The sequence below is a fragment of the Sapajus apella genome, unplaced genomic scaffold, assembly GCF_009761245.1.
Source record: "Sapajus apella isolate SASKATOON/1434 unplaced genomic scaffold, GSC_monkey_1.0 scaffold83, whole genome shotgun sequence".
Lineage (NCBI taxonomy): Eukaryota > Metazoa > Chordata > Mammalia > Primates > Cebidae > Sapajus > Sapajus apella.
The window spans coordinates 4,964,778-4,992,685 of record NW_022437023.1 but is presented as its reverse complement, the minus strand read 5'-3'; the positions used below and the strand labels follow the sequence as shown (position 1 = coordinate 4,992,685).

The following is a 27,908-nucleotide window of genomic DNA, read 5'->3' as shown; positions in this document are numbered from 1 at the left end:
TACCAGACAGTTGGCATTTAATTATATGACGCCTGGCATGCACTATTTCATGTTGTCAGTCTGTCTCTCTAACAAGATTAAAGGGATCTTGAGGGTAATCATTAGTTCTTACTTTATATCTCTCCCTTACAGCTAACGAGGGAGCTTTATCTGGGTACCTTACAAATAACAAGGTCACGAAAAACAGGAGCTTAGGGTTTCTGTCTTGTTCTCCCCACTGTACCCATTGCACAGACAAAACTGAAAGCCAAGGCCGGGCACGGTGGCTCATGCCTGTAACCCCAGCACTTTGGGAGGCTGAGGCGGGTGGATCACCTGAGGTCAGGAGTTTAAGACCAGCCTGATCAACATGGAGAAACCCTGTCTCTACTAAAAACACAAAATTAGCCAGGTGTGGTGGCGCATGCCTGTAATCCCAGCTACTTGGGAAACTGAGGCAGGAGAATCGCTTGAACCCAGGAAACAGAGGTTGCAGTGAGCTGAGATCACGCCATTGCACTCCAGCCTGGGCAGCAAGAGCAAAACTCCATCTCAAAAAAAAAAAAAAAAAAAGAAAGAAATTTGAGAGCCAAAAAGGAGGCTCGACCTGCCCAAGGTCATGCAGTGAGAACTTGATCTAGCCAGGAACAACCCCAGTTCTCCTATCTGCCAGTGCAGTCTTCTACTTCCTTTAAACACTTAGCTCTAAAACCCCCAAAGAGGAGGTTCAGAAGCACATCTCCCTGGGGTAATAAAGACAGACAGACAGATAGCTGGCCCACAGTAATCCATCTGCTCATGGGCAGAGTTTCTAACATAGAGCCAAGCCAAGCTGTTCTAAGGCTCAGCAAACAGCCTCCACGGGAATCCAAGCTGGGTCTCTGTATGTGTCAGGGGGATGAAAGGACCTCAGTGGGGTACTGGGGCGCCTGCATCCGACCTGACACCATGCAGGCCACTATTGTCTGCGATGTCTGGGGCAAAGGAAACTAGCAATTGATGGTCTCAGCAGGAAGGACACATAGGTGGAGAGGGCATCTCCTGTTTACGGAGAGATGCTTGTGTTTACTAGGGGTTGTCTTTTACAATGAACTACCCACCCTTGATAGCAGGAAACCACCCAAGTATTTGCCCCAAATTTGTAACAACAGAGACTACACAATAGTGCTAAAGCTGACAGATACTGAAAACAAAACAATAACAAAAAATGCCAATGGCAACAATTTCTAAGCAAAACCCTATGACAAGCTGGCAGCAGCCTCATCAGTTCTGCTGAGCCTCTCCTGGGCACTCACAAGTCACAGTACCCGCCACTTAGTACTTCTCGCCAACACCCTATGAGTTTCACATGATGTGCTCATTTTATAGACATGGAAACGGAGGCTTAGGGAGCTGAAGTGTCTTGCCTCACATCACAGGCTGCTAAGAGGCAGAGCTGGGCTAGGCATCCAGGTTGATCTCCCTCTAAAAGCCTTCCATTGCACTACAACCCATATTGACTCCCATTCCAACCCCATTTCAAATATTTCGCCCCATTAGCGGACCTGTGGGACAAGGTTTGGTTGGGAAATTATGAGGCTCTTCAGGGAGATAGACTGCCCATCATTTCATGGGGGAATGGGAGAAAGAGACAAGGGACCGATAGGAGGTGCACCCAGATCTCTGTGGCTTTTTCTTGGTGCCAAACAAATGCAGAAGGAGCCACTTCTAAAAGAACACAGTGTTTTTCTTCCTCTTCTCACCTCCCCTGGGCTGGTGCCTGTGATAATTGGGAAGCAAAGAGTCTGGTTTTTCTGGGATTGGAACCAATGCTGTGAAGAGTGCTCTGACAATAAGTGTTGTTGATTGACAGTTGATGGACAATGTTCTTGAATTAGTTTTTCCTGTGCTGGGTGGTAAGCTGAGAATTGCACTAAACAACTGCTCAGTGGCCTGCTTCCCGTTCAGATAGAATTTACTACACCCTCTCTCTGTGGGCCTCAGTCAGGCAGCCAGGCGAGATGGTATCTCAGGCCCCTTCCAGCTCCATCACTCAATGACTCTATCAAGAGGAGAACACAAATCCGAAAACACTTTTTTCCCCCAAACACCGAGTTGGGGTTATTATTCACACACAAAAACCCAGGCACCAACAGAGAGATAACCAGTCAGGAAATAAGGAGCTTTGATTCTGGTCTCATACTCTTTGACCTAATAATTCTACTTCCGCAATTTTATCTTGAAGAAAGAATCCAGAACAGAGCTGTGTACATGAAAATGTTTGCTTTGGCAATATTTGGAGTTACTGTCAATAAAATGATGTCCAATGCAAGAACGGGAGAGACTCAGTGCCACATGCTGCCACTGCAAATGATGATTTCAAAGACACAGAAAAACGTCTTTGGCAGCGTTTTTCAAATTTCAGTTCACCCTCCATTAAGGGGTCATGAAATAAACCTAAGAGGTCTCCTGCCACCAACTTGTTTTTTTAATTAAATCGGCTAGAACAGAAAATAACAGAGTGCATCACAGGCGGTAAAGGTACTTACTGCGAAACTTTGGTTTTGGTTTCATCAGTAACTGGGCCATGGTATAAAATGTATTTTTTATTGTGGGGTCACAGTCAAAATATTTCAAAGGGCGTGGGTTTACAGTGTACAGTATAGTAGGATTACAACGGTATAAAATTCTGTGTGTGAGGCCAAGCCAGGAAGGAATAAACAGAAGCAAAGAGGAACTGATAAGGTTGGTAGAATAAAGGATGCTCTGCTTCTCAGTTATATGTTTTCTGTGCTGTTTGTAGTCTGTTATTACAATAAAACAAACCCAAATAAAAGAGCAAGAACTCAAGACACCAAGGAGGAATAACAATAGAAGGCTATTATCAGATTCCATAGGCCAAGGAGCTCAGGGCTCCAGCACAGGCCTTGAAAGACGGCCAGAAATTGAACGGGGGGCGTGGCCTAAACGGGGGTGGGATGGTCGCTGAAACACAAAACACACTGAAAGAGAATATGGGGTTAAAAAAGGCTCTCAGTGATCAAAGCGGCTTAGAACTGGGGAAGAAAGGGGCACCTTCACTCCCACGCGGTCCCTTGTGCCTCCCGGCACCGAATTTTCCTCCCTCCATCCACCGAGGCTGAGGTCTCAAGCTAGACGTTGCCCCTCATAAACATGGCCGCACCAAGCCGGCCGCGCCCCTCAACAAGATGGCGACGGCAGCAGCCTCACCTCCCGCTGTCTCGAAGGCCAATGAGGGAGAAGCACGAAGACTTGAGCATGCGCATAGCTACTTGGTGGGCGCGTCCAGTCATGACTGGGGGATGCCGGCAAGTAACATGACTAAAAAGAAGCGGGAGAATCTGTGCGTCGCTCTAGAGGTGAGGGGAGAAGTGGGGTTTGGGCCACCTCGTCAGTTGCCTTCTCTTGGCCGCGGGGTAAGGGATGGGCTGGGCTATAGGTGGGAGGAGGAGCCAAGTGGTGGAAGAGAGGGCAACGCGGCTTGGGGAGAGGGACGCGAGGGGTGAGAAGGCCCTCGGGGTTCCCGGAGGCGACGGAGCCCAGGGGGGTGCCGGATGGGCGAACCAGACCCGAGGGCACCTCCAGAGCGGAAGAGACATGGAAGTGAAGGGGAGCCCCAAAGACGGCCTTGCACAGAAGTGAGGGGACTCAAAGCGGGGGACACAGAACAAAAGGATGGGTACAGAGGTGAGGGAGACCGCAGGGAAGTAGGGACCTGTAGATGAGGGGAACTCTAAAGGGCTAGGAGGCAAAGATGCGGGAGCCCATTCTGGTGTATATTACTAATGGTTTAAATATCCTCTAAAAGAGGAAATTTTTCCTCCGGAGTGTTGAAGTTTGTACCTTCAAAATTACTTTGGGAATATGACAAGAGAATTCTGGAATTGGTGATGTCACTGAACGGCTTAAAAATAATTTGCTGCATATAGAAGGGAAAGAAAACATGCACAGTGAACAACTGCTTTCATTGCATTCTCGGTTCATCCTCCCTGCAAGCCTGTGAGGTTTGTACAGATGAGGAAAGTGAGGTTTCAGGTGGAATCCAGGCTCAGGTGGTGGAAGTGGTGGAGCTGAGAATCAAGCATAGGTGGTCTTCCTGGAAATACATCTTGTTTCCTGTTTCCCTTCCCTTAGGGCATCCTCCCAGAGGTTGCAGGAGACGTACAGGGTAACAGTCTTCAGGCTTCGCTAGTGAGTTCAGTGATTATCAGATTTTAGCATGCATAGAGTCACTTACAAGGTTTGTTATAAATGGAGAGTTGTACTCTTCCCATGCCCCAACTAATTCAGTAGGACTTTGTGATGTGCATTCTTAACAAGGAATCTGCATTTTTTAGAGTCTCGCTCTATTGCCGAGGCTGGAGTGGGGTGGAGCGATCTCGGCTCACTGCAACCTTTGTCTTCAGGGTTCAAGTGATTCTCATGCCTCATCCTCATGAGTAGCTAGGATTACAGGCACGTGTCACCATGCCCGGCTAACTTTTGTGTTTTTGTAGAGACAGGGTTTCCCCATGTTGGTCAGGCTGGTCTTGATCTTAAGTGATCTGCCAGCCTCAGCCTCCCAAAGTGCTGGGATTACAGACACAAGCCACCATGCCTGGCCAGAATCTGCATTTTTTTTTTTAACAAGCCTCACACACCCCATGGTGATGCAAGTAATTTTACTAGCACCCCTTGAGAAATACTTGCCTACTTGGTAGGAAAAAGGCTGATGGAAATGTGAAGAGGAGGGTTTATGAGTGGTAAAATGAGGGCACTGTGTAGCGGGAAGAACACAGACTTTATAACCTGTATTAGGGTACAATAAGCTGCAGTAACAGAGAAACCCCAAAACTTAATGGCTTCTAGAACAAGAAAGTTTGAGAGTTTTTTTTTTTTCTAACAGGCTAGCACAAGGGGCAGCAAATGCAAACCAGTGGGAAAAAATTTGAGTCACCTGAGGTCCATGCGCCCAGCTAAAATTGAACAGCTGCCTTGTTTCAGCTGTCTTGTAAACAAGGGTCCTTATTGTGGTCTATTTAGTGCCCTGTTTTTTGCATTCTCGTGTTTTTTATTGTCGATTTTGCTGTTTTGTTTTTGAGACGGAGTCTCATTCCGTTGCCCAAGCTGGAGTGCAGTGGTGCAATCTTGACTCACTGCAACGTCAACCTCCTGGGTTCAAGCAATTCAGCCCCCTCCCATTCCCCGCCACCGCCTCCTTAGTAGCTGGGATTACAGGTGCCTGCCACCACGCCCAGCTAATTTTGTATTTTCAGTAGAGAGGGGGTTCACCATGTTGGCCAGGCTAGAACTCCTGACCTCAGGTGATTTGCCCACCTTGGCCTCCCAAAGTGCTGGGATTACAGATGTGAGCCACCACACCCGGCCTAATTTTGCTGTTTAAAGTGCCCCCCCACCCCCAAGCATAAGTGCTGTTGGCGTTCCTAAGTCCGAGAAGGCTGTAATGTGTTGCAGAAGAAAACAGGTTTCTTAGACAAATTGTTCAGGCATGATATAACTCATGGTGTAACAGCACTATATGTGTTGTTGGTTGTGAGGTCCACTGTTAATTAAGCAACAATATATATTAAATAAGGTCACTTTAAACAGAATCTCACATAAAACAGGATTTTGTATGGATCAGTTGTGAAATGCTGTGTCCAGAGGCTTGTAGGAACCTGACCTGGTTCGGTATTTGCTAATTCAGTGTTGGAGGCAACTTTATAAGACACAGCTACCAGGGATAACAAGAACCAACTGTACTCAGGCTAAGGAGTATGTAAATGAAGCAATATGTAAATGAGTGGGCGTGTCAGCGTCCACTAAAGCTTTATCTACGAGAACAGGTATTAGACCTTTTGGCCACAGGGCTTAGTTGCCAACTCCTGGTCTAGAGTACCAGGACTATGTTGGTTCTGCCAGATTCCCTCCCTTTGGCTCTGCCAATCTCTCAGGATCTTATCCCCTTATCAGTGGACCCAGGGTGTACCCCCATTGATGTGTCCACCAGCAGGGAAAGAGGAGAATGGAGGAAGCACACCCACTGTCCTGTCCCCAAACTTAAAAGGTCCTGGGCCCAAACTGCCCACTTTCCATTAGCAAGAACTAAGACATGTGACTCCACCTGACTGCAAGGGGGCCAAGGAAATGTGCTCCCCAGTCAGGAGGCCACGTAGCCAGCTACTGCTTGCTTACTATGGAAAAAGAGGCCAGCATGTTTTCACAGAAAGCCTGCAGTCTCGCTGCAGATGGCACCTCACCTCACAGTGTGGTTGTGAGGATTAAATAAGACAATATGTGTTAAATGTCCAGCACATGCCTGGCACAGGATTAGTAATCAATACACGGTAGCTCCAGCCTTTGCATTTCTTTCGCATCCTTCCACCATGGCTAAGTCAAACTCCTTCTTGGGTATTGGTTTCCTTGTCTATAACATGAAGGACTTAAATTTCACCAGGGGTCACAAACTCCTTGACTGTGGTCCAAATACAGGTCACAGATGTCTTCTGTTTTGCAAACACAGATTTTTAAGTTTTTATTTATTTATTTTGAGACAGAGTCTTGCTCTGTTGCCCAGGCTGTAGTGCAGTAGTGTGATCTCGGCTCACTGCTGCCTCCGCCTCCCAGGTTCAAGTGATTCCTGTGCCTTAGCCTCCTGAGAAGCTGAGACTATAGGTGTGCACCACCACGCCCAGCTAAGTTTTGTATTTTTAGTGGAGATGGGGTTTCACCATGTTACACAGGCTGGTCTCGAACTCCTATCCTCAAGTCATCTGCCCGCCTCTGCCTCCCAAAGTGCTGGGATTATAGGCGCAAGCCACTGCACCTGGACGGATTTTTAAGTTTTTAAACTTGGTGGGGCATGTACTCTCCAAGTGCTTTATACTGGGGCAGATTGCATTGCTTTACCCTCTTCATACCACCATAGATATTTATATTTGCTATCTTATCTTGGTTTCCAAGTTTACTTTTTGCTTGGATATTTGAAGATTTGACATCTGGAACCCTGTGCCTTGGAAAAAGCCTGACGTCTGGCTGGCTGTCTCCCCACCTTGTTTCTCAGTTGCCCCCAGCAGGTCTGAGTATTGAATGTGCACTGATGCTCAGTATCTGTAGATATTGTCCTCTTATTAAAAGTCGTGTGCTCACAGCCAATGAAGTGGTGATTTAATCAAAAATGTTTGTTAATCTGACGAGTGCAAAAAACTCCCACAAGTGAGTGATCTCAGCACCTGCAAACAGTCTCCACTTGTAATGAAGCAATTTCCAAGTAGGCAGCACTCACCCCTAGGGCTGGCTTGGGCCAGCTGTGCAGGCAGTCACCTCCTAGGACAACCAGGGCACCTTCCAGCCTTCACATCAAAGTGGTTCCTTATGAGGTCTTTTTATCCAATTCAGTTGCCACCATATGAGATCTCAGAGTTGGAAAAAACTGAGTTTTAGCTTCTGAGAGTTTACTCTTAATAAGAAAATTATAGTTCAAATGAGAAATCACCCACCCAGTTCTGATTTTAATGTTGTGTGGGAGGAAGGAAAGGTTGAATTTCAGTCTAAACGGATGGGAGGGTTTGGGCTGATGTAGAACCTGTTTGTGTTTTTGGATCTCTGATAGTAACAAGCTATTCCTTGGTCATTGCACTTTTCTCTTGTAGCTGTTCAAGCTGGTGTCTTTAGGTGTTTCAGTGACCAGTTGGTCATAAGTTAACAGATGTGTGGTGTCTTAGCCGATATGTTAAAGCAGATAACTTGGTTGGATCTGACCCCTAGTACAGGAAATCTGTTTGGAAAGCTTTTCGCTACAAGTTATAGAAAACTGACCTCAGTGACTTAAGCAAATGGGAGTAGACTTTTCTCCCTATAGAAATTTGTAGGTAGGTGGCTACTGGCATAGGTTCAAAAGCTCTGCTATGCCAGGGCTGATATTTCTGCATTCTCTCTTTTTTTTTTATTTATTTAAGTTCTGGGGTACATGTGCAGAACGGCAGGTTTGTTACATAGGTATACACGTGTCATGGTGGTTTGCTGCATCCATCACTTTGTCATCTACATTAGGTATTTCTCCTAATGCTATCCCTCCCCTAGGCCCCACCCCCACCCACAGGGAGGATGTTCCCCTCCCTGTGTCCATGTGTTCTCATTGTTCAACACCCACTTATGAGTGAGAACATGTGGTGTTTGGTTTTCTGTTCTTGTGTCCGTTTGCTGAGAATGATGGTTTCCAGCTTCATCCACAGCTCCGTGAAGGACATGGACTAATCCTTTTTTATGGCTACATAGTAATCCATGGTGTATATGTACCACATTTTCTTTATCCAGTCTATCATTAATGGGCATTTGGGTTGGTTCCAAGTCTTTGCTATTGTGACCAGTGCTGCAGTAAACATACCCGTGCATGTCTTTATAAAAGAATGATTTATAATTCTTTGGGTATATACCCAGTAATGGGATTGCTGGGTCAAATGGTATTTCTAGTTCTAGATCCTTGAGGAATCGCCACACTGTCTTCCACAATGGTTGAACTAATTTATACTCCCACCTACAGTGTAAAAGTGTTCTTATTTTTCCACATCCTCTCCAGCACCTGTTGTCTCCTGATTTTTTTTTTCTAAAAAAAAAAAAAAGAAAGAAAAAAAAGAATGAAGGAGAGGAAGAAAGAGGAAGAGGGAGAGAGAACGGGGGGTGTTGCTTTATTGCCTGGGCTAGAATGCAGTCTAAAAATGGGTATGCCTATAATTGTGCTTAATAATAGAGACATGAAAAAAAAATGAGGGAAGAAAATAACAGACAAGCAGCCAACCAATATTTCATTGAAACCTGTAAATACATGTGATGTGGTACTGATAAGAGTGTATATTTTTTGTATTTAAAGTGGAGAGTTCTATAAATGTTAATTAAGTTTACTTGTTCCGGATCTGAGTTCAAATCCTGGATATCGTTGTTAATTTTCTGTCTCATTGATCTGTCTAATATTGATGTTGAAGTCTCCCACTATTATTGTGTGGGAGTCTAAGTCTCTTTATAAGTCTTAAATATCTGGGTATCCCTGTATTGGGTGCATATATATTTAGGATCTTTAGCTCTTCTTGTTGCATTGATCCTTTTATCATTATGTAATATCCTTCTTTGCTTCTTTTGATCTTTGTTGCTTTAAAGCAACACCTGCTTTTTATTTATTTATTTATTTTTGCTCTCCATTTGGTTGGTAAATCTTTCTCCATCCCTTTGTTTTGAGTCTTTGTGTATCCTTGCATGTGAGATGGGTCTGGATGCAGCATACTGATGGGTTTTGGCTTTTTTTGCCTGTCTGTGTCTTTGGATTGGGGGATTTAGTCGATTTAAATTTAGAATTAATAATAATATGTGTGAGTTTAATACTGCCATTTGATGTTAACTGGCTGTTTTGCCTATTAGCTGATATAAATTCTTGATTATGTTGATGCTCTTTACTTTTTGGTATCTTTTAAAAAGGCTGATACCGGTTGTTCCTTTCTATGTGTAGTGGTTCTTTCAGAAGCTCTTGTAAAGCAGGCCTGGTGGTGATGAAATCTCTGAGTGCTTGCTTGTTCACAAAAGATTTTATTTTTCTTTCGCTTATGAAGCTTAGTTTGGCTGGATGTAAAATTCTGGGTTGAAAGTTCGTTTCTTTAAGGATGTTGAATATAGGCCCCCCACTCTCTTCTAGCTTGTATAGGGTTTCTGCTGAGAGATCTGCTGTGAGTCTGATAGGCTTCCCTTTATTGGTAACCTGACCTTTCTCTCTGGCTGCCCTCAGTATTTTCTCCTTCATTTCAATCCTGGTGAATCTGGCGATTATGTGCCTTGAGGTTGGTCTTCTTGAGGAATATCTTTGTGGTGTTCTCTGTATTACCTGGAGTTGGATATTGTCTTGCCTTGCTAGGTTGGGAAAGTTTTCCTGAATAATATCCTGAAGCGTATTTTCCAGCTTGGATTGATTCTCTTCGTCACGTTCAGGTACACCTATCAAGCATAGATTAGGTCTTTTCACATAGTCCCTTGTTTCTTGGAGACTTTGATCTTTCCTTTTTATCCTTTTTTCTCTAATCTTGTCTTCTCGTTTTATTTCATTAAGTTGGTCTTCGACTTCTGATATCTTTTCTTCTGCTTGATCGATTCGGCTGTTAAAGCTTGTGCATAGTTTGCGAAGTTCTCATGTTGTGTTTTTCAGCTCCATTAATTCACTTATATTCCTCTCTAAATTGTGTGTTATTGTTAACATTTCATCAAACCTTTTTTCAAAGTCTTAGTTTCTTTGCATTGGGTTAGAACAAGTTCTTTTAATTCACAGAAGTTTCTTATCATCCACCTTTTGAAGCCTGCTTCTGTTAATGGAACACACTCGTTCTCCATCAGGCCTTGTTCCATTGCTGATGAGAAACTGTGATCCCCTGTAGAGGGAGAGGCGTTCTGATTTTGGGTATTCTCAGCCTTTTTAGGCTGTTTTCTTCCCTTCTTTATAGATTTATCCATCTGTGGTCTTTATAATTACTGTCTTTATAATTGGGTTTCTGAATGGACATCCAACTTGTTGATTCCCAGCCGCTAAAATCTGAGCAACCCACTGCGCTGGCCAAAACAGTGGCGTTATGATTGATGGTGCTTTTCTGACCCTGCACCAAGAACCGCCACACCAAGGCAGTGGCAAAACTGCCTCGCCAGCCACAAGAGTCGCGCTGGCAACCCGTGGGGCTCCTCCACTGGGAATCTCCTGGTGCGTGAGCAACAAAAATTCGTCTGAAAATGTGGCGTCCTCTCGTTCTCTGCGCTTTCACTGGGAGCTACAATCCCAAGCTGCTAGTGATCAGCCATCTTGGATCTCTCTCCCCTGTGTCCTGATTTTTTAATGATTGCCATTCTAACTGGTGTGAGATTGTATCTCAGTGTGGTTTTGATTTGCATTTCTCTAATAGCCAGTGATTATGAGCTTTTTTTCATATGTTTGTTGGCTGCATAAATTTTTTTTTTTGAGAAATGTCTGTTCATACCCTTCACCCAGTTTTTGATGGGGTTGTTTTTTTCTTGTAAATTTAAGTTCTTTGTAGATTCTGGATATTAGCCCTTTGTCAGATGGGTAGATTGCAAAAATTTTTTCCCATTCTGTTGGTTGCTGGTTCACTCTAATGATAGTTTCTTTTGCTGTGCAGAAGTTCCTTAGTTTAATTAGGTACTATTTGTCTATTTTGGCTTTTGTTACCATTGCTTTTGGTGTTTTAGTCATAAAATCCTTGCCCATGCCTATGTCCTGAATGGTATTGCCTAGGTTTTCTTCTAGGGTTTTTATGGTGTTAGTTCTTATGTTTAAATCTTTAATCCATGTGGAGTTAATTTTTGTGTAAGATGTAAGGAAGGGATCTAGCTTCAGCTTTCTGCATATGACTAGCCAGTTTTCCCAACACCATTTATTAAATAGGGAATCCTTTCCCCATTGCTTGTTTTTGTCAGGTTTGTCAAAGATCAGATGGTTGTTCTGTTCCATTGCTTTATATCTCTCTTTTGGTACCAGTACCATGCTGTTTTGATTACTGTAGCCTTGTAGTATAGTTTGAAGTCAGGTAGTGTGATGCCTCTAGCTTTGTGTTTTCTTTTTTTGGTTGTTTGTTTGTTTTGTTTTTTGCTTAGGATTGTCTTGGCTATGCAGGCTCTTTTTTGGTTCCATATGAAGTTTAAGGTGGTTTTTTTCCAATTCCGTGAAGAAAGTCAATGATCGCTTGATGGGGATAGTGTTGAATCTATAAATTACTTTGGGCAGTATGGCCATTTTCACGATATTGATTCTTCTTAATCATGAGCATGGAATGTTTTTCCATCTGTTTGTGTCATCTCTTATTTCCGTGAGCAGTGGTTTCCAGTTCTCCTTGAAGAGGTCCTTCACATTCCTTGATAGGTGTATTCCTAGGTATTTTATTCTCTTTGTAGCAATTATGAATGGGAGTTCACTTGTGATTTGACTCTCTATTACTGGTGTATAGGAATGCATGTGATTTTTGCACATTGATTTTGTATCCTGAGACTTTGCTTAAGTTGCTTATTAGCTTAAGGAAATTTTGGGCTGAGACGATGGGGTCTTCTAAATATACAGTCATGTCATCTGCAAATAGAGACAATTTGACTTCCTCTTTTCCTAATTGAATACCCTTTATTTCTTTTTCTTGACTGATTGCCCTGGCCAGAACTTTCAATACTACATTGAACAGGAGTGACAAGAGAGGGCATCCTTGTCTTGTGCCAGATTTCAAAGGGAATGCTGCTGGTTTTTGCCCATTCAGTATGATATTGGCTGTGGGTTTGTCATAAATAGCTCTTATTATTTTGAGATACCTTCCATCAATACCTAATTTATTGAGAGTTTTTAGTATAAAGGGCTGTTGAATTTTGCCTAAGGCCTTCTCTACATCTATTGAAATAATCGTGGTTTTTATCTTTGGTTCTGTTTATGTGATGGATTACATTTATAGATTTGCGGATGTTGAACCAGCCTTGCATCCCAGGAATAAAGCCGACTTGATCATGATGGATAAGCTTTTTGATGTGCTGTTGGAGTCAGTTTGCCAGTATTTTATTGAGGATTTTTGAATCAATGTTCATCATGGATATTGGCCTGAAATTTTTGTTTTCAGTTGTGTGTCTGCCAGGTTTTGGTATCAGGATGATGTTGTTCTCATAAAATAAGTTAGGGGGCATTCCCTCTTTTTGTATCATTTGGAATAGTTTCAGAAGGAATGGTACCAGCTCCTCTTTGTTCTTCTGGTAGAATTTGGCTGTGAACCCATCTGGTCCTGGACTTTTTTTGGTTAGTAGACTGTTAATTGCTGCCTCAATTTCAGACCTTGTTATTGGTCTATTCAGGGATTCAGCTTCTTTCTGGTTTAGTCTTGGGAGGGTGTCTAAGTGTCCAGGAATTTATATGTTTCTTTTAGATTTACTGGTTTATTTGCACATAGGTGTTTGTAATATTTTCTGATGGTAGTTTGTATTTCTGTGGGATTGGTGGTGATATCCCCTTTGTCACTTTTTATTGCATCATTTGATTCTTCTCTCTTTTCTTTATTAGCCCGGCTAGCAGTCTATCTATTTTGTTGATCTTTTCAAAAAACCAGCTCCTGGATTCATTGATTTTTTTTTTGAAGGGTTTTTTTTGGTGTGTGTTTCTGTCTCCTTCAGTTCTGCTCTGATCTTAAGTTATTTCTTGTCTTCTGCTCACTTTTGAATTTGTTTGTTCTAGCTTCTCTAGTACTTTTTAATCACGACATTAGGGCATCGATTTTAGATCTTTCCTTGTTTCTCTTGTGGACATTTAGTGCTATAAATTTCCCTCTAAAATACTGCTTTAAATGTGTCTCAGAGATTCTGGTACATTTAGTCTTCATTCTCATTGGTTTCAAAGAACATCTTTATTTCTGCCTTCATTTCATTATTTATCCAGTAGTCATTCAGGAGCTGGTTGTTCAGTTTCCATGTAGTTGTGTGGTTTTTGAGTGAGTTTCTTAATCCTGAGTTCTAATTTGATTGCACTGTGGTTTGAGAGACTGTTTGTTATGATTTCCATTCTTTTGCATTTGCTGAGGCATGTTTTACTTCCAATTATGTGGTCAATTTTAGAATAAGTGTGATGTGGTGCTAAGAAGAATGTATATTCTGTGGATTTGGGGTGGAGAGTTCTGTAGATGTCTATTAGGTCCACTTGGTCAAGATCTGAGTTCAAGTCCTGGATATCCTTGTTAATTTTCTGTCTCGTTGATCTGTCTAATGTTGGCAGTGGCATGTTAAAGTCTCCCACTATTATTGTGTGGGAGTCTGAGGCTCTTTGTAGGTCATGAAGAACTTGCTTTATTTATCTGGGTGCTGCTGTATTGGGTGCATATATATTTAGGATGGTTAGCTCTTCTTGTTGCATTGATCCCTTTACCATTATCTAATGCCCTTCTTTGTCTCTTTTGATCTTTGTTGGTTTAAAGTCTGTTTTATCAGAGACTAGGATTGCAACCCCTGCTTTTTTTTCTTCTCCATTTGCTTGGTAAATATTCCTCCATCCTTTTATTTTGGGCCTATGTGTGTCTTTGCATGTGAGATGGGTTTCCTGGATACAGCACACTGAGGGGTTTTGGCTTTTTATCCAGTTTGCCAGTCTGTGTCTTTTGATTGGGGCATTTAGCCCATTTGCATTTAAAGTTAATATTGTTATGTGTGAATTTTATCCTGCCATTTTGATGCTAGTTGGTTGTTTTGCCCGTTAATTGATGCAGTTTCTTCATAGTGTTGACAGTCTTTACAATTTGGTATGTTTTTGCAGTGGCTGGTACTGGTTGTTCCTTTCCATGTTTAGTGCTTCCTTCAGGAGCTCTTGCAAGGCAGGCCTGGTTGGTGACAGAATCTCTTAGCAGTTGCTTGTCTGTAAAGGATTTTATTTCTCCTTCACCTGTGGAGCTTAGTTTGGCTGGGTATGAAATTCTGGGTTGAAAATTATTTTCTTTAAGGATGTTGAATATTGGGCCCCTCTCTCTTCTGGCTTGTAGGGTTTCTGCTGAGAGATGCACTTGAGTCTGATGGGCCTCCCCCTTTGTGGGTAACCTAACCTTTCTCTCTGGCTGCCCTTAGCATTTTTTTCTTCATTTCAACTCTGTGAATCTGATGATTATGTGTCTTGGGGTTCCTCTTCTGGAGGAATATTTTTGTGGTGTTCTCTGTATTTCCTGAATTTGAATGATGGCCTGCCTTGCTAGGTTGGGGAAGTTCTCCTGGATAATATCCTGAAGAGTGTTTTCCAACTTGGTTTCATTCTCCCCATCACTCTCAGGTACACTGATCAAACATAGATTTGGTCTTTTCATGTAATCCCATATTTCTTGGAGGCTCTGTTCATTTCTTTTCACTCTTTTTTCTCTAATCTTGCCTTCTCACTTTATTTCATTGAGTTGATCTTCAAACTCTGATATTCTTTCTTCCACTTGATTGATTTGGCTATTGAGACTTGTGTATGCTTCACAAAGTTCTTGTGCTGTGTTTTTCAGCTCCATCAAGTCATTTATGTTCTTGTCTAAGATGGTTATTCTAGTTAGCATTTCATCTAACCTTTTTTCAATGTTCTCAGCTTCCTTGCATTGAGTTAGAACATGCTCCTTTAGCTCAGAGAAGTTCGTTATTACCCACCTTCTGATGCCTGCTTCTGTCAATTTGTCAAACTCATTCTCCATCCAGTTTGTTCCCTTGCTGGTGAGGAGCTGTAATCCCTTGGAGGAGAAGCGGCATCCTGGTTTTTGGAGATTTCAGCCTTTTTATGCTGGTTTCTTCCCATCTTCGTGGATTTATCTACCTTTGGTCTTTGAAGTTGGTGGCCTTTGGATGAGTCTGAGCAGACATCCTTCCTGTTGATATTGAAACTATTTCATTCTGTTTGTTAGTTTTCCGTCTAACAGGCCTCTCTGCTGCAGGTCTGCTGGAGTTTGCTGGGGTCCACTCCAGACCCTGCTTTCCTGGGAATCATCAGTGCGGGCTACAGAATAGCAAAGATTGCTGCCTGTTCCTTCCTCTGGTAGCTTCGTCCCAGAAGGGTACCCGCCAGATGCCAACCAGAGCTCCCCTATATGAGGTGTCTGTCAGTTCCTGCTGGGAGATGTCTCCCAATCAGGATACACAGGGGTCAGGGAGCCACTTGAGGAGGCAGTCTGTCCCTTATCAGAGCTTGAGCACCGTGCTGGGAGATCTGTTGCTCCCATCAGAGCTGCCGGGCAGGGACGTTTAAGTCTGCTGAAGCTGAACCCAGAACCACCCCTTTTCCAAGGTGCTCTGTCCCAGGAAGGTGGGGCTCTATTTATAAGTCCCTGATGGGCTGCTGCCTTTTTTCAGAGATGCCCTGCCCAGGAAGAAGGGAGTCCAGTGACACAGTCTGCCTGCAGAGGCCTTGCTGAGCTGCTGTGGGCTCTCCCTAGTTGCTCTGTAAACTTCCCAGCAACTTTGTTTACATGGGCAAAGGTAAAATTGCCTACCCAAGCCTTAGCAACAGCAGACGCCCCTCCCCGCAAGGAGCTCACATGTCCCAGATCGAGCTCAGACTGCTGTCCTGGCTGTGAGAATTTCAAGCCAGTGGATCTTAGCTTGCTGGTCTTTGTGGGAGTGGGACCTGCTGAGCCAGATCACTTGGCTCCCTGGCTTCAGCCCCCTTTTTTAGGGGAATGAGCGGTTCTGTCTCGCTGGTGTTCCATGCGCCACTGGGGTATGAGAAAAAGAAAAACCTTCTGTGGCTAAAACAGCGGCTGCCCAGTTTTGTGCTAGAAACCCAGGGCGCTCGTGTTGTAGGCACCAGAGGGAATCTCTTGGTCTGTGGGTTGTGAAGACCATGGGAAAAGTGCAGTATCTAAGCCAGAGTGCCAGAGTGTCAGGAAAAGTCTCTAATGGCTTCCCTTGGCTAGGAGGAGGGAGTTCTTTGGCCCCTTGCACTTCCTGGGTGAGGTGATGCCCTTGTCCTGAGACAAGGCTAGGAGCAGGTGAGTGGACTGTCAATAACTATTTGCTGAATTGGCTCGAGTGGCCGGAGGAGGCATTGGACTTCCACCCTGACGTCTGGGCCCAGTTGAGTGGCTCGGTGGTCAGAGGTGAGGCGGCCACAGTAGAGCCCACGGTTAGACACTACGTTGTGGGGAGCCCCGAGCCAGGGGCTGGGAGAAAGCCTCGCAGCACGCAGGGGACTGTTCGGGGGCCGCTGACCATTAAATGAGCCTCACCTGCTGCCAGACGAGAGCGACAGGTCGCCATTGGGCAGGTGATTTCTCGCCAGCCTGCGTCTGGCTCTGCGCCACCTGACAGGGGTCAGGAGACTAAAACCTCATTACCTAGCGTGGCTGGATGGCGGCTTGTGTGGAGTGGCTGTCTGCCAGCATCTTAATTAATGAATTCATAAGGCTCGGGGTAGATGCCAGTTCTTGAAAAGTGCTTTGAGCCTTTCAGCGATGAAGAAGCTTTTGCTAATTTATCAAAAAATAGATATCGGGAGGAAAGAAGAGAAAACAAACCCCACACCATCTTCCAGCCCAGGGACAGCTGGTGGCTTCGGGCACGGTCCGACTCGGGTGCTACCCGGGCTTGGCCTCCGTCTCTGTGCGGGCTGCAGCAGCCCCCACACCTTTCCAACCTGGCCTGGGGGTGAGTGACCAGGCAAATGACAAGCCCCCAGGCTCTCCCTGCTTTTCCTGAAAATCGTTCATTGATTAAAAACCGGGAAGGTCTGCCGTCTTCATTTGCACAACCTGCGAGGGAAATCCTCACAGGGCCTGCTGATTTGGGGGGCTGTGAGCAGAGGTTTGTTTGTGAACTGCCTCCACAGAACATCCCTTAAGTGGTGTCAGGATGATGGGCCCTTTGGGGTTTCAGGCTGGTCACCTGGAAAATTGAGGCCCAAGGCTCCTATGTGACTTGCTGTGGAGACTGGAGGCCCCAGATGGAAAGGCCCTGTGCTCTTGCCAGAGACCATCTGGAGAGGCACTTGGCTGCTTTACCCATTATAATAAACGTCCTGGGGTCTCCTGACGTGTGAAAATGAGTGGATTTTCAAAAATCCAGTTCCCAGGCTGCTGGGGTGGAGATGAAACAGCTGACACCACTCTCCAGGCTGTGAATTAGCAAGTGAAAGGGATCAGGCCCCAGTAGCCCACTGTGTTCTCCAAACTGGATCTGTTTTGTGTGAATGTTGGAGGGTGCTTTGACAGTCGAGGTGATCTGGGGCAGGGTGCCTGGGATGTTTGTGAAGCTCATTGAGTTGGCTCGATGTAAGGGCTTCTGCCTCCTCTGTCTCAGCAAACAAATTTCAGTCAGGGCTTTCCCTCACAGAGAGTATCTGTTATGTAGACAGAAACTGACCAGAGCCTTGTACAAGATTATTCCGAGGAGAGAATCTGTTGAAGCCAGATCAGAAAGCTTAGAGGGACTTCAGCTGGGATGTGGAATCACTTTGTTTTGCAGAACCCTTCTTTGTCATGAATGTTTTCATGGCCGATTTTGGAGAAAGAGCTTGAAGTGGTGGAAAGAGCATAAGCCCTGATGTAGACAAACCCAGATTCAGGCCCCAATTCTGTCCCTTCCGACTTCCATGACCTTGGGCAAGGTGCTGAAGACCTCTGAGTGGGGCACGTGCTCCTCTGTAAGATCCAGACAGACCCTTCCTTGCAGGGCGGTTGCAGACACAGGAAGCCACCCTCAACCTGCCCAGCCCTGGGGGTAAGGTGTGGAGGCTGTGCCCAACGGCTAAGAGTCCCTCAGAACTGGTGATTGCTGCCTTCTCCATATGGTGTGGCAGTGAAGGGCACAGACCCGGCTGCCCAGCTTCCTAGCTTACTGCCTGTGTGGCCCTGGACAGTTACCCCATCCCCGTGTCTGAGTCCCCTCGTCTGTCAAATGTGGATGCTGATAATACCGCCCACCTCAAAGGGTTCTTGTGAGCATTACATGAGTTGATCCATGTAAAGCACGTAGGTCAGTGCTTGGCACACAGCACAGACTACAGAAGTGTTGCTGCTGCTGTCACTGTTGTTCCATTTTGCCTGGACTTTTGGTTTCCAGGGGCTGCTCATACTCATGCTGTGTCATGCAGATACTGGAGACTCCGAGACTTGAGCATGGCTCAGGTACCCTGGCACCACGCTCTTTATTGAAAGGTCTCAGTGCCCAGCAAGGACCTGGCCAGCCAGGTGCAGGGTATGCCCCATGACCACTGCCTGACCCTGTGGCAAACCTGTCACTCGCTGTCCAGAAGCTCCCAAGAGTAAGGCTGGAGAGACAGCAAACAACTTCCTAAACCAGAAAGCAGAGCGGCCTGTGTGGCCCAGCGCCAACCCCGGAGGTGCCTTCTGCCCTTTCCCAGTAAAAGGTCTGGCCCTAGACAGCGGCTCATTAGGGAGTGGGCAGAGAGCCGCCTCCCGGCTGTCCAGATGCTCTGTGGGAGCACCATTCAGTAGGAGAATGGCCCGAATGGCAGCCTGTGGCTCGGACTGTCTCGTGCTTGTTGGCAGAAGAAAAGCCTCACATGAGGCCCCCAACAGCAGCCAGACTTGGAGCTGGCACCCCCTCAGCTGACCTGGCCAGGATGCGGGGGCATTATCTGTGCATGAGCTGGCACGAAGTTCCGTGCCCCAGTGAGGCCTCAGTGGGGCTCTGATTCTGAGAGGGCCTACACTCCTGAAAAGATGCCTCGTGGGGATTTCAAGCGAATTTTACAGTTTCTCTTAACACAGTGGTTTTATGGCGTATAGGACCCCAGGGAGACTTCCCTAAAGCTCCCAAAATAAGGTGATATTCCCCAAGTCAGGTGGCAGAGGGGAGTCTGCTTATCTGCCTGGGGGCTGCTGAACTCCAGGCCCGGGTGCTCGGAGCTGCCTCTGTGGGACGGGCTCTCAGGGAGGCCGCAGGAAGAGTCCCTGCCCCTGCTGCTGGGCATGAAGAAGCCCTGTCTGCTCTTGGCACCTGCCAGCAGGATTGACGGCCCTACCTGGCTCGGGCCTTGTCCCCAGCATCCCTCAGGCCTGCAACACAACCTTTGAGGCCTTGACTGCCAGGCTGACTTTAGATCTTTTCGTTCTTCTGTACAGAACACCCCTTCTTGGTCTCATGGGTCTCCTCCCTGAGCTTATCCTCCACCCAGCAAGTGGGTGCAGGATTCCCTGGCCCAGGCTCTGATACCGAGAAGCTGCAGTTCTCACACTAACTGCGGTAGCATCACTTGTGGGGCTTTTCTGTTAAAAGAGCAGACTTGCTGGGTCCCAGTTCCCAAGGCTTCCCCTGGGGCCTTTCCCACCCTTCTGCCTGAGGGAGACTCCTTCTCCATTCCCTGCCTCATTTGCCTCTTTTTCCTTCCTCCTCCCCTCTTCATGCTCTGCGTCTCCCCTGCCTAGGCAGACTCCCCAGCCATTCCCCCAGGCAGCTTTTAGCCACTGCTTGTCTATGGGTAAAGAACAGACTTTCCCCCAGGGCACCCTTCACACTCACCCACCTGTTCCTTGGGCCCCCTGGACCATCGGCACAGGGCTTCACACAGCGCCTCCCAAGGGCTCAGGCTGGGCCAGGTGCCAGGAAGCACGGTGTGCTGGCTCACAGTTGTCCATAACACTGCCTTTCTCTTTCAGGGGTCCCCAGGCGCCCTGCAGATGGGAGCCCTGCGCCCCCTGCTGACTTATCTCAGTGACTGGGACATAGTGCTCTTCTTCCCTGTGTAAAAATGGACCTTGGTCGGGCGCGGTGGCTCAAGCCTGTAATCCCAGCACTTTGGGAGGCCGAGGCGGGTGGATCACGAGGTCAAGAGATCGAGACCATCCTGGTCAACATGGTGAAACCCCGTCTCTACTAAAAATACAAAAAATTAGCTGGGCATGGTGGCACGTGCCTGTAATCCCAGCTACTCAGGAGGCTGAGGCAGGAGAATTGCCTGAACCCAGGAGGCGGAGGTTGCCGTGAGCCGAGATCGTGCCATTGCACTCCAGCCTGGGTAATAAGAGCGAAACTCCGTCCCAAAGAAAAAAAAAAAAAAAAATGGACCTTGGTTTTCTGAGTGTAAATATAACGCATGGTGCTTCTTCATGTTATTGTACAGCAGGTGCCATCTGTCCCCACACTGCATGAGTGCCGTCTAGGTCACAGCCAGAAGTGCTGCCCAGATAGCTCCAGGTGAGTGCTGGCACTTGAGCCAGCCATGCCTCTTCCTGCCAGGGGGCCCTGCTATGCAGCCTGTTGGCAGGAGTCCTGGGAGCCGCCGTGGCCTTCAGAGTATACCTTTCTCTTCCCACTGGGCTTGGTCGGATCCCTTCCATGGGGCCTCTTCAGGTGTGGGTGTGTCCTGGCTCTGGTTGCCAGGCCTCACCAGCCGTTCCACATTTCCTCAGATACCTACTGATGCCCAGGCCACCTTGTGGCTGTTCCACCTTGGACACGGCTCCAGGCCTCTCATGCTAGGATTCTACTAGGCGCCATGTCTGCAACCAGCCCTGGCTCCGGAGGCCCACCCCAGCTTCCTCCCTGGACAAGATGGCAAGGTTCCCAGCATGCCATGTCTGGAGCAGGCAGAGCGAGCTGGCCTGTGGCCTGTTGCAGTCCAACATCTACCCTGGGGGCCCTCCCTGTTGAACCCCTTCATGGACTGGGAATGGCCACATCCAAGCTAGAGGGGCTTTCCTCCCTGTGCTGCCCGTCAGCAACCCATGGAGGTTCCTCTCCACCTCACACCCCTGCTTCTATCACCTTCTCTTCCTCTTGCAACGGACTAACTAGGCTTTCTTTTATTCTCCAAAGATCCAGTGCAAATCACTCTCGGATAATAAAGATGGCAAACGCTTTCTGAACTCTGATCATGTAAAGCGTGTTCTGGGCACCTTACCTGTGTTGCTCCAGTTTGAAACATAGTTATCTTTGTTTTACATGTGAGTCAACTGAGCCATAGAACTAAGGGACTCGCCCGGTCGTACCACAAGTGAGTGACAGCCGAGGGCACTGATTATAACCCATGCTCCTTACCACTCACCCTGAACCACGATGACAGGCTCCTGGGCACTTGAGCTCCCAAATGCCCACTTCTGGCCCTTACACTTCTAGAATCTTCTTGACATTTGTCTCATCTGGTCCTAACCCCCATGTCTTCTGTCCTGATCTGGGCTCTCATCCTGTTGCCTTCAGCCTGGTTGTGGCAGGGAGGGACTAACCAAAGACTGCACATTTGTCTCGGGTTGTCTACAAAGTGCATAACCCGTGTGCACGTGGTTGAGAGTTGGCTGAAAATCCAAGTTGGGATTTCCTTTAAGGCCCATTTTCTGGGTCCTCTCCGACGTTCCTCTCCAGGCCCATCCTGCTGTGTCAGCTCTGCTCTATAGCCACCACTCCTGACCCCAGCCACAACTAAAAGAGGTGTCTGGACCAACCTTCCCTCCCTGCCTCTGCAGCCAGGTCCCCTGGGGTCTCTGCACCCATAGTGACAGCTGGCTCCTGCGTCAGCAAATGCTGCAGCGTGTTTGATTTTCAGCGTTCCGAACCAGGCCCGGTGCTGGGGACCCAGCAGGGTCACCTTCTGAAGATGGGTTTGTAGCCTCTGAAGAGCCTCTTGACAGCCTTAGCCTCCCCTCACTTAGCCCACATCAAGCAGCTGGGTTATAAAGAAGGGGAACTTGCTATTTAGAAGGGAATCAGAGAGAGCTGTCAGCAGGACATAAATATTCATAGAGGGAGGTTAGAACTTGAGTCCCTAAAACCTTGATTTGTGTTCGACCGTTTAAGCCTCATTAAAAAGTGGCAAATGAAAGTGGGAATATTCAGTGGAACTGCAGATAAATTGGGCTTGTTCAGATAAAGGCCCCCGACTGTCAGCTCCGCAGGCTCTGCCCAGAGCAGGATAGCAGATTGGCTTGGCCACTTGTGGTTGGCCAACCTCAATTTTAAGATTTTGCTTAGCATGAGTTCCTGGCCTTGCTCTGGGGGCAATTACCACTTGTTTGGGCACTTGGTAGCCTTCCAGAGGTGTTCTGGGATAGAAATCCCCAACCTGCTCCCTCCCCAAAATGACATGCAAACCAAGGCCTGGTCAAGGGCTTCAAGGAGAAATCTCACCTAAGAGGAACGCTTGCATTGGGCAATCTGCAAAGTGCATAATTTATGTGCATGTCTAGTTGCTTCTCCTCCTCCTAGCTTTTTCTAGCTTCTGTGGACATGAGGGATGGTTTCAGACTCCAGTTGCTACATGAGACCTAAACCGTCTGTCCCAGCCCCTCAGTCCCACCCATGCTCAACTCCACTCATTGTGGCTAAAAATACAAAGACTGTAGCAGGCCAGGCCTTGTGGTGGGCACAAAGAGGAGACAGATGGCCACCGTTCCTTCTAGGACAGGAGCTTTGGACTCAGGAATCTGCCAGGACCAGGCAGGTCACATATATAAGTGGAATGGGCCAATCTGTGGACTAGACCTGGCCTGTGGGCTGCCAGTTCGTACTATCTAGAGACCCCTAGCGTTTGAGGAAATAAGATTTGGACACAAACAGGAGGGCAACAAAGAATATATTCTGGGCCGGATGCGATGGCTTATGCGTGTATTCCCAGCACTTTGGGAGGCTGAGGCAGGTGGATCACCCGAGGTCAGGAGTTCAAGACCATCCTGGCCAACATGGCGAAACCGTCTCTACTGAAAATACAAAAAAATTAGCTGTGCAAGGGCCGGGCGTGGTGGCTCACGCTTGTAATCCCAGCACTTTGGGAGGCCGAGGCGGGTGGATTACCTGAGGTCAGCAGTTCAAGACCAACCTGGCCAACATGGTGAAACCCCGTCTCTTTAAAAAAAAAAAATTAGCTGTGCTAATTTTTAAAAAATTAGGTGTGGCAGTGTGCTCCTGTAATCCCAGCTACTAGGGAGGCTGAGGCAGGAGAATTTCTTGAACCTGGGAGGTGGAGGTTGCAGTGAGCCAAGATCACACCATCGCACTCCAGCCTGGAAACGAGCGAAACTCCGTCTTTAAAAAAAATTATAACAAGAAAAAAGAAAAAAAAAGTGATACACACACACATTTGGCCTCATTGACTGGTTAATTTGCCAGGAGAAGGAGGGTGGAACGCACCCACCACCCCCCAACAGCCAAGGGCAACAGGGAAGCCTGGTAAGGAGGTAGGGCATCAAGAATTAAGCTGTATTTGTTCCCCTAAGTGGAATCTGGTTCCCTGATTGTGGTTTCTACACCACAGGAAACAGTCTCAGGGTGCTATGGGGCTGGGCTGTGTGTGCTGGGGGTGCTGCTGTAAAGTGGGAGGCACATGGTGGCCTGAGGCACTGGCATGGGGCTGTGGCTCTTCCCTGAGCCTGCCTTCATTTCCCTGCCACACAGGTTCCAGGAAGGCCTTTGGCCTCCCCAGGGACAGCCCCATCTTCTGGCTGCGTCTGTTTCCCAGGACAGCCCTCCCTTTGGATGCCCATTAGCAAAGAAATGACACAGTTAACCAGGCAATTAACTCAAGGCTCTGCAGTTGCTCCCTCCCACAGGGCCCTGCTTATGGGGCTGGAGGTGGCAATGGTGGGGCTGCAGGGCAGGGGGTGGATGGTGTGTCACTGCCAGGCCTCTCTCGGGAAGAAGGAAAGTGGCTGATGTGGAAGTGGCTGAGATGGGTGTTGGCCAGGGAGAGAGGCATAAGGTCCAGAAACTTGGAATGACTCTCTGACACCCAGCCCCCAAATGCCTGCCACCCTCTGACCAGCCATTCGTCCTGGGAGGCAGGGATCTTACCTACAGTCATTGATTACTGAACCTGCAGGGGCTCACACCAGAAGTGAATCGAGCAGAGTACCGGCTGAGACCGATGAGTAGAGGAGTGCCCCACCCTGACTCCTCAGAAAGTCATTCCATTTGGGGGGCCCCCATTCTACCATTCCTGAGATAGAGGTCTTATTTGCCATGTCTCCTAGGGAAGTGCTGAGAATGAGTAAAGTCAGAGATGGGAAATGGAGCATTATGGGGCTCCGAGACACTAGTTGCAGTCAGCTGCTGTGAAGGCCACAGAGCCCCCTGAACCTCTGCACCCACTGACACCCAGGGTCGCCCCAGCCAGGGAGGTGGCCGGCTAAAGACCTGGAGCCTGAGTCAGACACAGGGAGATGGACTTTTTTTTGGAGGATGGAGTCTTGCTCTGGCTGGAGTGCAGTGGCACAGTGCAACCTCCGCCTCCCAGGTTCAAGCTATTCTCCTGCCTCAGCCTCCTGAGTAGCTGAGATTACAGGCGCATACCACCACGCTCAGCTAATTCTTTGTATTTTTAGTAGAGATGGGGTTTCATTGTGTTAGCCAGGATGGTCTCGATCTCCTGACCTTGTGATCTGCCCTCCTTGGCCCCCCAAAGTGCTGGGATTACAGGCATGAGCCAGTGTGTCTGGCCAGGAGATGGACTTTCAATGCCAAATGCATGGTGCCAAGACCCAGGTTTGGACAATCCAGTCCCATATGTTATAAAACATTTCCCCACTACTCAGATATTTCCCCAAGAACACATCTCTGAAACTAATCAAATCAGATGGGAAAACATAACTATTTTGCCACCTTGATGATAGGCAAAGTTTTTGCTTACGAACGAAGTCAGAAAGGAAGAAAGGTGTTTTTGGGCATTTTTCTCAGTACTTTTTATTGATTCTTACAGAAAAAATGTATATTCTTACAACTTGGACTGCTAAGTTATTAAGACAAAGTGTGTCAATGAGAAAAACACCTCTGCGTTGCCCCTAGATGTTTGCTCACCCGGCCCCACGTGTGGAGTGTTTGGAAGCCAGGGTTTCCTCACGGCGTCTCCGTCACTCTAGGATACGCTCGTGGGGCAGGTGCGTTCCGTGTTCAGGGATCTAGTTGTTCCTTTTGTGGGCCCAACTGGGGCATCATGCTGGGGAGACAGCAGCCCAAGGCGCTGCTCCTCTCCACCCCCACCTGTGCTTGGCCCAGAGGGTCAGGACAGCCATGATACCCTGGGCAAAACCCACTGCTGTTTCCAGCATGGTTTAGGCCACTGTCCTGTGCAGCTCAGAGCTGAGCCATGTAGGCAGACAGCAAAACAAAGACACTCCAGGGAAGATGGGCCTGGGTGCCCTGCCCTGCCAAAACCAATCGGGGGGACACCTGTCCAGGAAGACTCCTGTAGGCCCTGCTTCCAGGTCCCAGTGTTTTGAGAGCTGAAGGCTCAGCAGCCCACCTCTCTGTGGCCTGTGTTTCAGATCGATGGGCTAGAGAAGAAGCTGTCCCAGTGTCAGAGAGACCTAGAGGCTGTGAACTCCAGGCTCCACAGCGGGGATCTGAGCCCAGAGGCCAGGTAATGCTCCTGCCCAGCCACCCCACCCTTCCCATCAGGCTCCCACCCCTTGTCTCTATCCTGGGTCCCCAGAGTAACTAGGCCCGAGGCAGAGGGTTTGGGTCTCTGATATCTTAGCTTCAATGCCCCCCCAAACAAGATCCGAGCCCTGCCAACCTGGCATGTCAGCTGCTGCTCAGGTGGGAAAAAGGTAAAGGTTTGGGCCATGAAACACCTTCCCCTTCACAGGAGGTCCCTGGAGAAGGAGAAAAACAGCCTAATGAGCAAAGCCTCCCACTACGGTAAGAAAGTTCCTTTCAGTTACCAGCCCCTGCCTCCAGTTCCCAGGGCCCGAAGGGATCAGAAACCCAAGGAGCCTGACAAGGCAGCAGGGACCAAGGGGATCCTTTGTGAGGGAGCCAGCCCCCCGAGGCTGCAGACACTCATGCTAGGCCCAGCCGCCTGCGGGAGAGCAGGCTTGTTCCTTTGTTCTAAGGGAGGATGAGACGGCCTGTGGGTCTGTCTGCTCTGTGGGATGAAGGGATGTGGCTGTGGCCAGGTCTAGAAGACACTCATTCACCCAGACATTGGAAGTCTGCCCTCCCCCTACCCCAGTGCAGCCGACCCTGCCACACTCTCCCAGGAAAACTGCAGTGGAAGTGATGGGTAAAGGAAGCTGAACCTCCCACTTGGGTACCGCAAGGGCTCCTGTGGGTGGAGCGATGCCGCCACCTTCTGGGCACTAGGGGCAGAGGCAGGTAGAGGCCAGGCCTGGCGGGCTGCTAGTGGGCAGTTGACAGGCTGGTGGGCTCCCCACTAAAGGCTGGGGAGGACCGTGTTCTAAGGTGCTCCTCAGATTTGTCTGTTCTGTTCTCCCCTGTGGGGGCAGGCCTGGCCAAGAATTGGCCCCAGGAAGGCTCCGATGGCAGGGAGCCCCCCAGAAGCGCTGGTGTGATGAATGCCGTAGGCGTAGTGCATATCCACCCACCCTGCCTGGAGTTCAGCATGGCTGGGCCGGTGCACCCTGGGCCCTGGACTCTGTCTGGCCTGCCCAGAGCAGCTCGGCAGGTGTCTCCTCCCACTGCCCAGCACAGACAGGGGTGGGACATCAGTTTCCCTTCAAGTTTAGCAGTTTTCACACAAAACCATACCACTACTCAATTTAGCCCTCACAGAGTACCCCCTACCTGCATGTCACCTGGAGGGGATAATTAGGTACAAGTGGGGCCACAGAGCAGCAGGACTAACTTCCTCTAGAGTCAAGACCAGCTGCCTCACGGACACAAACTGCCTCTTAGCATCCCTTGATTCTGCTCAACCGGGCACCTGACAGAGGGCAGGGACTCAGGAAACAGCCCCACTTGGCACCTATTCCACGTGCGGGCCCAGGGAGGCCCTGGGGGCCCTCAGTTTCTGGTTGGTGGATGATGGGCACAACACACCCAACCCCTTGACAGGCGAGCAGACTCACCTGGCAATGTCACACCACCTCCTAGCCTGGCTTTCAGGTGTGGCATTTTTGGTGACTCCACCCACCTCATCCTCAACCTCAACCACATTTAATGAGCAAGAGTTGAGCAGCATTGGGCATCGGGACTTTATTAGGCTGGTTCTGTAGCCAAAAAGGTGTGTCATGATTTGGGCAGATTAAGGACAGGGTCATTTTTATGGGTGGGGAGGTGGCTGGAAGGGGGCATCTCTGCCCTCAGCAGTGTGTACTCACTCATTGGAGAGGCAGAGAAGAGCAGTGGATGGGCCTAAACTGCCGGTCCCATCCCTATCACCCTCTTTCCTCCCAGAGAAGGAACTGAAGTTGCTTCGGCAAGAGAACCGGAAGAACATGCTGCTGTCTGTGGCCATCTTCATCCTTCTGACCCTTGTCTATGCCTACTGGACCATGTGAGCCTGGCACTTCCCCACAGCCAGCACAGGCTTCCACTTGGCCCCTTGGTCAGGGCCAAGCAGGCACTTCAAGCCTCAACAGGACCAAGGTGCTAGGACATCCCCCTCCTAGTTTCCTGGCGGCCCAGGCCGCCTTGCCTCCCCGGCCTGCTGGGGGGTTGTGTCTCCAGAAGGACATGGTGGCAATAAAGAACACCAAGCTGCTTCTGTCTGGTGAGTAAATGTCATGGTCTGACTAGCTGGGAGTGGGGGGATG

General features: G+C 48.1%; 1 protein-coding gene across 1 annotated transcript; it reads left to right on the top strand.

Annotated features, from left to right (window-relative positions):
- Positions 1–3,234: 3,234 nt before the first annotated feature.
- On the top strand, positions 3,235–27,861 carry CCDC167 (coiled-coil domain containing 167). Its single transcript, XM_032253611.1, has 4 exons — positions 3,235–3,338; positions 25,677–25,771; positions 26,000–26,052; positions 27,550–27,861. Exons 1-4 carry the CDS (start codon positions 3,282–3,284, stop codon positions 27,651–27,653), a joined length of 309 nt encoding a protein of 102 aa, XP_032109502.1. The 5' UTR covers positions 3,235–3,281; the 3' UTR covers positions 27,654–27,861.
- Positions 27,862–27,908: the final 47 nt, after the last annotated feature.